Source organism: Papio anubis, chromosome 3, assembly GCF_008728515.1.
Source record: "Papio anubis isolate 15944 chromosome 3, Panubis1.0, whole genome shotgun sequence".
In the NCBI taxonomy this organism is placed as follows: domain Eukaryota; kingdom Metazoa; phylum Chordata; class Mammalia; order Primates; family Cercopithecidae; genus Papio; species Papio anubis.
Genome location: NC_044978.1, coordinates 120,917,946 through 120,928,597, shown reverse-complemented (window position 1 = coordinate 120,928,597; position 10,652 = coordinate 120,917,946). Strand labels below are relative to the sequence as shown.

The window sequence follows — 10,652 nt, the reverse complement described above, 5'->3', positions numbered from 1 at the left end:
ACACCCCATACTTACTAACCAAACTGATTAAAACTTGATTTGTCTCCTGAAAGATCGTTCTAATCTGCCAACCTGAGCTTTCTGGTCTACTTAATACCTGTTGCCTCTCACTGTAAATTAATAGGCATTCTGGTAATACACCAGTCTCTGAGAGCATACTTAATGAGTCCATCCCAGAAAGAGGTCAATTCTCAAATGAGATTCTCTTTCAGTATCTCCAAGGCATAGTGTCAAACCTAGAGAACTTCTGCTAGCCAGTTAGAAGGCTCACTCTGGAATCACTGTAGCCTCACCTAAAGTCTTCTCATTAAAATACATCAAACACTTTTAACAGATTAAAAATTAAGATGTGATCCCAAACAAGGAGAATTCAGTAATAATTTTATTTTGAATTACAATCTATTATCACTTCAAAAAGAGCCACTTCAGAAAACATCCAATGGATGTTGACTTACCAGTAAAAATGTAAGTCATCAACGTATGATTTATACTACAGAATACATAATAAATTATATTTACATGCAATGACTAGACTATCACACACAAGGTAAAAAAATACAGTATTTTATGTACATTTTAAAAGATTTACATGTTCATATACAATTTATAAAGTTAAAAATTCTCTGTACAAAATCATACATGTACAGAGTTTATATAAGCCCCATTCTTATGGCTGTATCACCACACAGATTTGCTTAAAACTCTAATACTACAAACACTCGGGTTCTTCATACTCAATCTTGGCACCCATATAGCAATACATCATTTTGAAATGTAAATTACAGAGGAAATAAAACGTAATCATGCAGACATTTTTAATATAAGAAAATGAGATAAAATGTACCACCAGATCAACATTTATCAATTCCATAGACACTGGGTTTTCAACTTACTGCACTGTTTTCATACAAGTACATGCAAAACTAGCAGATTATGGATTTTTAAAGTAACATTAAAATAATACCATAGTTTGACAATACTTGGGCAATAGGAATGAAACTAAGAGCCCTAGCCTAATTATTTCTGCGGATCTGCATCACATCAAATAGACACTGATCATTTAAAAAACAAAACAAAAATGTGTTTGACATTTGAGCATATTCACTCTTCTGAGAAGGGGGGAGGGGGCAATCTATGATAAACCATTAAAGTATTATCCACTGTCCCTGCTAAGGAAGCACTTGCATACTTCCAATCTGCTTAAATAAAGACATCTGAAGGTTTTATAAAATGTTTAAGCTAAGCTACACTAGTTATTTTTAAAAATCTTGAAAAGTAACAAATTGAAGGTATCAGCACCTTCCCTCCTCCCCAAAGTAGCTAAAGATCAACAAGAAAAATAAAGTGCCAATGTCTAAAGTATACTGTTAATGGTTTAAGAGGCACTACCTCATTTGATGGCTTAGGATAAATATGAAAATAGGCCAGATCTGATCTGAATAACAAATAGAAGGTAGGTATTCCAGTATATGTAATTCCTGACTAGATGGGGGCTAAACCAGAAAACTACCTATTCCCCCATTTATTGCTTTGAAACCTGTACATATAAATTCTGACAGAATAATCAGATTTCTAAGATGGAAAGCACAGTGTTTGTGCCACTTTGAAGTTGAAAAAGAAGGTGCACTCTTGATCACTGGGAGGAGAGCTGCTGAGACTCTCCTCTCCACAACTCATATCTTCACAAGAGTCCTCACTAAAGAGAAAAAGAGACAAAAAAGAGGATACCATTACTTAAAACACACTTAAATGCTTTATAGCCAAAATAAAGCTGCTATATGAGTATCTCTAGTGAGGATTTTTATATTCAAAATGTATGCTTTACAGAGACAAAATTTATAAAGACTTCCTAAATGAAGTCTATAGTAATCTCAATGGAAAATACAGATTTTTTTGGCTGAGTGCAGTGGCTCATCCCTGTCATCCCAGCACTTTGGGAGGCCAAAGTGTGCAGATCGCTTAATCCCAGGAGTTCCAGACCAGCCTGGGCAACATGGCAAAACCCCATCTCTACAAAAAATATTAATACAAAAATTAGCCAGGCATGGTGGCACACGCAAAAAAAAAAAAAAAGGAAAAGAAAGAAAATATAGGTTTTCTTAAGTTTAAACAAGTTACTATTTGCCAAACTATTATTCTTGTACCAATTAATAACTCTATCAGCAACTAATTGTAGAATTCTAAGTATTTTAAATCCAATAATGAAGACTAAAGACAACATACCTCCTAGCACATGGTCTATTTAGATGTATTTCTTGCATCCGTGATTTCTTATACCACTTAACACTCTCAAATATCAAAGTAAACTAACAAGCTATGAAAATGAAACTTCTGGCCCTTTATCTCTACAGCATAAAACAAACAAATTTAGCAAAATTATTCACTTTACAAACACAATAATCAAATTCTGAATAAGACGACACCAACTGACAGACCTCTGAGGACATCTATAGAAGTCTTCCCCATTAGTGGTGGTGATTCCCTTTATTTTCCAGGCACCTACCCATTAATCTCTTCTCCACAGCACAATATTAGGAATTCATACTAACATGACAAAGCCCAGAATTCTTTTCCAGTTTGTTTTTTTGGGGGTTTTTTTAGCTGTATTTCAAAAGCAAGGGAAATAGGAGAAAGATGGAAAACAACCAGTTTAAAAAGGGAAAAAAGGCTGAGTGCAGTGGCTCACACCTGTAATCTCAGCACTTTGGGAGGCTGAGGCAGGAGGATCACTTGAGCCTAGGAGTGTGTAAGACCAGCCCTGGGCAACATTGCGAGACCCCATCTCTACTCAAAAAAATATAAAAAAGAAAAAAACTACAAAAAATGGAGAAGACCTTATAAATCATTACGTATTTTAACAAAACTACTTCTGGTTAATTTGCTTACCTGAAGAGTTGGGGTTTTAATTCTTAGCTCTTAGTGTAGGGGCTTGCTTTCTCTAATGTCTTACATTATTCCACAGTTCTGAGTATAATAAACTCAGTAATATTTAGTCTAGGGAAGTTTAATTAGTCAAGGAACCCGCCTACCTTTCACTTTCATCAAAACAACCCCCCTCAGGTATCGTTGGCAGCTCAGGAACACTATAGTAGCTGTTGTGAAGGTTCTGGGCTGTGCGCCTTGAAACGATCCAAACCAACTTCTTAAGATCTGGTTTGCAACATTCAGGAGAAGAATACTCAGCTAGGCATTTAGAAACTAACTCTCTCCAGTAAAAGAACTCGGCGTCATTAATCTGGAAAAAAAAATATTTTAAGAGGTTATGGCAATGTCTTCCAAATCTTGCAGCACCTTGGAATCACTAGGTGAGCTATGAAAAAAAAAAAAAACATATATATATATATAGATGCCTGGCTCCCACTACCCTCTTCCACCTCTGGTATTCTGATTTAATTGACAAGGAGTGCAACATGAGCATCAAGAGTTTTGTAAGTTCCCTAGGTGCCTGTAATGTGCAGCCAAACTGTCAAAATTTGGGAACCACTGGTTTAGGAGAGGAGCACTCTAAGTATAAAATTACATAGGATTCAATACACAGAAAGCTTTGCCTATTCTAAGAAAACGCTGACCTAAAAACACTCTGGGTCTGTCAATAAATCAACTATCAAGTATAGTCCTTAGTCTCAATGCAAAGAAATTCAACATTCCTTTTGTTACAGAAACCAATTTGGGTTCCTGTAACAAGGCATTGTTTGGATTGCTGGCAACATACACTTACATTATAACACCAGATACAAAACTAAAGAAATTAGCAATATGAGAGAAGAGAACTTTCCCAAAAAGGACATAGTTCCGCCACCACTGGAGAGTGCTCCAGTTTATTTCTTTTTTTTCTTTTTATGTTTTTCCTTCCTCCTTTGGAACGTCTTCAGTTTATTTCAATGAATCAATTTTCACTGAAGATGGTTCCAGCTATCAATATCAATAAAAAGTTCAGATAAAAACTAATAAAATCATGATTAAAACAAAAGCGAAAAGTTATCTGTTACAAACAAAATGCTTCACATTGCACATATTTTCACCAGAAAACAGAAGATCTATTTTCTTGGCCTCCCATTTTCACCTAATCTAGCTACATCTTAACCCACTTATAATCTGGTTTCTACCACTTCCTTCTCACTGCTCTACTGACATTACCTCTGACACATTCAATGACCTTCAATTTTCATTATATTGGATCTCTTATAAAAATTCAATACTCTTGACCACCTCCTTCTTAAAAACCTCCTTCCTGTCTGACAGTGCTCCTACTTGTGGGGATGTACCTTTCTTCACTTGGCTCCTAATGTTGGGGGTAAAGGCCAACACTAAAAACCCCAGAGCTTCAACTGACCCCTACAAAAATGATTCCACAAGCTTTTAATGGTTTCAACTATTGCTTCTTCATGAGAAATTCCAAATCTCAATCTCCAGCTACAGTTTATCTTCTTATTCCAAAATGCCAAACACCTACTAGACACCTACCTGTGTATACACGCATCTAAAATCATACTTCTCTCATCACAAATTAACTTCTTCCAAATTTCCTGCCAATTATGCTAGTATTACATCCACCATTAGGTACAAATCTTGGCCATTCATGATTCCTTGCCTCATTTCCATGCTTGGCTTCCAAAATCACTGTTTTATGAATTGGACAGCCTTACTCCTGCTTGTGACTAACACCTAGACATTGTACCTGCAAGTCTACCCTAAAATGACTTTTAAATCTGTCTAGTCCACCAATTTCTTGGCCATAAGCCTTTGCTGTCCAAACTTCAACTGTCAAAGATTCTTTTGCTCCAAACAGGCTCCCAGTCATAATGCTTCTCCTAGTCTGCCCTATTTCTTTGCTTAAAAAAACCCCAAAGTAAGCCGGGCACAGAGGCTCATGCCTGTAATCCCAGCACTTTGGGAGGCCAAGGAAGGTGGGATCACTTGAGGTCAGGAGTTTAAGACCAGCCTGGCCAACATGACGAAACCCCATCTCTACCAAAAATACAAAAACTAGCCAGGCATGGTGGTGAGCACCTGTAATCCCAGGCACTCGGGAGGCTGACGCAGGAGAATCACTTGAACTGGAGAGGCTGAGGTTGCGGTGAGCCGAGATCGTGCCACTGCACTCCAGCTTGGGCAACAGAGCAAGACTCTGTCTCAAAAAATCCCCAGGTACTCTCTATATTCACTATTACCTGGCACCAAGACACAATAACAGATGACAGAACACAACACTTCATGTTAACTTCCTTATTTCTCCAACTAGACTGAGAGTTTAAGAAAAAGGACTGTGTTTTTGTTTTATACCTCTTTGTGACTGTAAGACTTACTTTTACTTAGCTGGCCTGAAGGATTTGAAAAGACATTGGGGTTTAAAACATCAACATTGCTGGTGTTATTTGATGCTGCTGCTAATGGGATGACAGTTCAGCCCTAGAGGTGTGATGTGATCCCATCCTATCCCATTAGTGTTTGTTCTGAGTCTAATTCCTAGAATGCATTTTAGAACAATGCATACGTGGCAATGTAACAGCTGTACTGTCATATGGCATGATTACTACAGAAGGGGCACTTATATGCAGAAAGAAGCTGGGCTAAGTGACCAAGTTACCTTCCGGATTAGTATTGTCTGGGTCAAAGCTGCATTTTGAGAACTTTAACACTACAGATATAAGAAAAAAACGAGTGTAAAAGTTAAGAGTCCCATGAAGTATTCAAGTTTCAGTCACTACAGAAAAAAATGAAACATCAGGAAAGAAATTTGCTTTAAAGAATAATGACTGTGATTACCTTGGAATGTTTTTTAACTAGCAAGAGAATTTCCAGTAATTCAACAGATTTCAAAGTTTCTACTTCCAAATTGAGAAGGCACAAGGCTAATACAGATGGCTGTAAGAAAAAAGAAAAGGAAAATATTTTTTTAAAATTCAAAATAGAAACTGTGAGATATATATGTAAGCAAGGAATCGACTTACTTTTGCTTTTGAAAAGACGAGTCGGCAGTTGCAAGCTTTCAGCTGAGCTTCTAGTTTATCAAGGCTCAGTATTTCTTTCCTATAAATGCAAAGAACAAAGATTTATTAAACTTCCAAAGATTTAAATGATTTTAAACGATTTTAAAGATTTGCCAGGGCCAGACACGGTGGCTCAAGCCTGTAATCCCAGCACTTTGGAAGGCCGAAGTGGGTGGATCACTTAAGGTCAGGAGTTCGAGACCAGCCTGACCAACATACAGAAACCCCGTCTCTACTGAAAATACAAAATTAGCCGGGTGTGGTGGCACACGCCTGTAATCCCAGCTATTCGGGAGGCTGACACAGGAGAATCACTTGAACCCGGGAGGTGGAGGTTGCAGTTAGCCGAGATCACGCCATTGCACTCCGGACTGGGCAACCAGAGCGCAACTCCATCTCAAAAAAAAAAAAAAAAAAAGATTTGCCAATAAAGTCCAAGTCGAAAGTTTGAAGAAGGTAAAAATACAAATTTCATTGCCATTCCAATTATTTACTGTTAGCTACAGCAATGCTCAAAGTATAAAATTTATCTTTAATCCCACTGACCTTTCTGAAGTATGACAAAGTATAATAGTATGGTATAAGTGCAAAAAGTTTAAGGCAGTAGTAGCTTCCAATTCATAGTGCAATTTTTCTGAAATTATTTTTTCCATCCGTTTTATGTCAGAAGCAGTACATTTACATTGACTAATCCGGATCACATCATGAGTGGATGGAATATTGCAGTCTTCTTCAACTATTCTAGCAGCCAGCAAAAAAGAACAGACTCCAATGCAAGACAAATGTTTAGGTTTCACCTGAGAAAAAAACAAGAGGCTTCTTTCAACAACTGTCACTTTGACTTAGTAAAGCAAATGCTTATAATACTGTAATGATGCTCCTATTCTTAAGACAGAACACAATCAAGCTGCTTCTCTTATATGTACTGGCCCTTTACCCACAGTTATACACATTGTCACATTTTAGATCTTCTCAACCTCCCTTAAAAAGAAAAAAAAAAAAAAAAAAAAGGCAGCAGGGAGCAGTGGCTCATGCCTGTAATCCTAGGACTTTGGGAGGCTGAAGTGGGAGGACTGCTTGAGGCCAGGAGTTTGAGAACACTCTGGCCAACATAGCAAGACTATTCTGGTCAACACAGCAAGCCTCCACTTCTACTTTAAAAAAAAAAAAAAAATTTTAATTTAGAAAAAAAAGTTTTTTGAACCTTTAAATTATGTAAATTCAAATGCAGGTACAAGAACTTCCATGCAGGTTCAAAAGCTAGATTTCTAGCACTAAAGTATAATTTGTATTTCAGACTTATGAAATTCGTAATACAATCTCCCCCAAAATAAATTAAGCTTTTTAACACCAAAAAAAAATGTACTGGGATATTAAAATATTTTATACTTATGTTCTTACGTAAAAATCTTTAAGAATCATTCCATATTTCAATGTAATTTTGCTCGAGAAAGATCACATGAGTGGCGCAGAGTGGGACATATATAAAAGCTGTCATGGACAGATGGCTGCCCTTTTCTTTTCAATGCCCTGAGAACTGACCCAGCAGCTGACAGCAATCCTACTGGCAGAAGATTCCCCACATTTTTCTAGCCATTCCTGGTGACTGTTAATAAAACCATGGCTCCCTGCTTTGAAGAGACTTCTAGGGAAGGCGGCCGGTCATATTTAATAGACTGTTATGCTTCATTTGTCATGCTTCAGTATTTTAAAAATCTAGGCTTCAAGAGAAGCATGATGGCAGATAAAATCTTATTTTGAGGACTATAAACATATGGCAAATATCTAAAAAATAGTAGTCTCTCTTTTGTCACATCTTCGAGAGACAGTACTTAACCTAAGACACAACAGAAAAACCTAACATACAACAATACAATTAATCTTGTAGTCTTATTCTGGCACTAACGATCACAATTCTGATTATAAATTTTTATGTACAGTGGACATTATTATACCCATTCGATAAATATTTCTTGAACCCTGTGTGCTAGGCACTGGGCATAGAAAACGGAAGACATATTTATAAAAATGATGAAATACCTTCATAAGAGCCAAGAATCTGTCCAAAATATTGACGGCCAGGACAAAAGTTTCAGTGCAAGATCCAAAAAAGTTGGCTAAACTCCTTAAATCTTCAACTTTGGCATTTCTCAATCCTGGACACAAAGTGTTATCATTCTGCAATAAAAACCAAGAACCAAGGTTTACAATTTTCTTAGAACCAGATGAAAAACACATATAGATCCAAAGAATAAGGTTAATTTTTTTCCTAAGAATAAGGTTAATTTTTTCCCCTCGATCTTCAAGCATATAGATGGAAAGAGTGGTATCACTTAAGTAAAGCTATACACTTTCTCATCTATAAGACATAAATCACTGCTTCTTAAAAATATACATCATAAAAGAGCTTCAGCAATTCAATATAAGGTGAACCGTTCCAAGATTTCAGAGAGTTATAGCAAATATAATTCAATTCCCTTGAAATGGAGAGGGTTCCTTTGTTTGCTTTTGCTTTTCTAAAGTCATTTAAGATCCTACTATAAATATGTATTTCACAGGCAGAGGGTGTTTGCACAAATGAACTGCTCAATTCACCAGGAGTCTCTCATCCTGAAGCTGCAGGAGCTGGAGTGCGGGGGGCGGGGGGTGGGGGGGGGAGGCGGCGAGGAGGGTGCCACATTCAAAACAAAAACAAAAAAAAAACCCACTTCTCTAAAATATCACTCTCATTCTTGCTAAGAAAAGCAAAAGCATGACCCTGGAATAAGGTTTATCTTGGTACTCCAGAAGGAACAACTTCGATATTAAGAAATTTTGCAGGCTTCAGTCATGATTCAACGGGGAGGGGGGGTTGTTACCTCCTCCAAGCCCCATCAGCTGCTTGAGCAAGTTATCTTTTCTGCCAACTTACCTCCGGGGTAGCCTCAATCAAACTCAGCCCTTTTTCTCGAGGTTGGAATCTCTCTTCTTGTTCTAGGTAGAGGTTCAACAATCCGAGGAGTTGGACCCCTTCACGACCTGCCAAGTGCTCTGCCCCCAAATCCTTCATCTGCAGCAAAGACACCACACAGAGAATGTAATCTGGAGGTAAGAGGGGTGGGGAAGGGAGATAGAAAGGGCTGAGGCCAGTATCTCCAGCAAGGATCGCCTCAACACACCCGGACAAGGAGCGGGGGGAGGGACCAGTCACGTCCTCCAGAGCCCTGGGGCAATCCCCACCACGGCCAGGGAGGTGTGGCAGGGGGAGGAGCCGTGGTCAGGTCCGCCGGCCAGCGCTCGGTAAGACCTGCCAGCCCTGGCCTCTCGGCGTTTCACAAACAGGAAACTGTCCGCGGGCGCCGGCGTCCCCTCGGTCTGCCCCACCTGAAGTCGCACCGGGGAGGGCCTTCTGCCCAGGGGACTGCAGTGAGGCCAGCGACTGCAGCGGGTCCCGGGGATGGGGCGTTGCACAATAGGGGGGAGGGGAGGGAAAGTCTCGCGACTGAACAAAGAAGCGGAGGGAGGAGACTCCCGAGCCCCGCCCGCCCGGGGCGCCCAGCTGCAGAAGCCCCTCTCGGAGAGTCCAGCCCCCAGCTTTTCCCATCCGCTGCTGCAGCACCGATTCCGGACTTACCCGAGAGGCGGACACCCGTGTCCCAGGAGCCGTGGGGTGGCGCGGCACACCCGGCTGCGGTCCGGGGACAGAAATCCAGTCCAGTCTAGCCCGCCCCGCGCCCGACCGGACAACACCCATCCTCTCACTGATGCTGGGGCCCTGCAACTCTGCAGAGCCCCGGGGCTGTCAATCCAAGAAGCACCACCCCAGCGAGCCCCCGTGACAACACGAGTGGGGGCGGGGGGCACCGAGGCGGAGACTGCCCTTAGCCTAGTCGCCCCCTCCGTCCACCCCACCAGCATCTATCTGTCCGTCGCGGGCGCCAGCTCCTCCCAGGGCTGCGGCTGAGGGCAGCACCCTGGTCGCTCCAGCGGATGAGGGGCAGGCAGCACCGAGACACTCGGATGATACCAACCTCCCCGCAGCCCACAGTCCCCACCACTAACAAAGAAACCCACGGCGCCCCTGGCCGGGCCCACTCACCGTGCCGGAGACGCGCCTCCACCCGCCCGCGGTCTCACGGTCCGCAGGGACTGGGTGCAGCGGGGACTTCCGAACCTGTCTCGCAGGTCGGGGACCCCACTGCCTCAGCGGTGCCCCCGGCCCGGCATCCGACCCTTCTTCCCAGGCACCGCCGCCTCGGCCTCACAGCCCCGGCTCCATCCCGCTCCCCACGCGCCCACCCTCCACCCGGGCGCAACGACGGCCGCCGGAGACCAGCCTGCCGCCGCACCTCCGCCGCCTCAATAGAGGCCTCCGTGAGCCTCCTGTTTTTGTTGTGAGTTTCGACGCCCCCAAGGGGGCGGGGCACGTGACTCCCCGCGGAGGGATCCTGCACTTCCTCCACGGACTTTAAAAAGAGTCCCGCCCCTAAGCCGCTGTCTCCAGCCTCTCTCGCTGCCTCCCTAGCTCTCCTTGGCTTCGCCAAGCCAGTCCTCCCGCCCGGCGCCAGGGTGGAGGGCGGAATCTGGGCGTCGGGCTTATTCCCGGATTGATTCGGATTTGGGAACAGGGGAAGACTGAGGAGCGGAAGGAGATCGTTTCTAGTCTCATTACGCATTTTAAAG

At 41.9% G+C, this 10,652-nt stretch overlaps 1 protein-coding gene across 3 annotated transcripts; it reads right to left on the bottom strand.

The window, feature by feature from the left end:
* Positions 1-364: 364 nt before the first annotated feature.
* CCNG2 (cyclin G2) lies at positions 365-10,642 on the bottom strand. Of its 3 annotated transcripts, none has more exons than XM_003898725.5 (8): positions 10,069-10,642; positions 8,902-9,039; positions 8,031-8,168; positions 6,537-6,787; positions 5,952-6,030; positions 5,767-5,865; positions 3,030-3,235; positions 365-1,696 (listed from the first exon to the last, which is right to left on the bottom strand). In XM_003898725.5, exons 2-8 carry the CDS (start codon positions 9,037-9,039, stop codon positions 1,573-1,575), a joined length of 1,035 nt encoding a protein of 344 aa, XP_003898774.1. In that variant the 5' UTR covers positions 10,069-10,642; the 3' UTR covers positions 365-1,572. The 3 variants fall into 3 exon arrangements, with proteins under 3 accessions (XP_003898774.1, XP_009205157.1, XP_009205158.1); XM_009206893.4 differs by lacking the exon at positions 10,069-10,642 and adding an exon at positions 9,604-10,034; XM_009206894.4 differs by lacking the exon at positions 10,069-10,642 and adding an exon at positions 9,149-9,560.
* Positions 10,643-10,652: the final 10 nt, after the last annotated feature.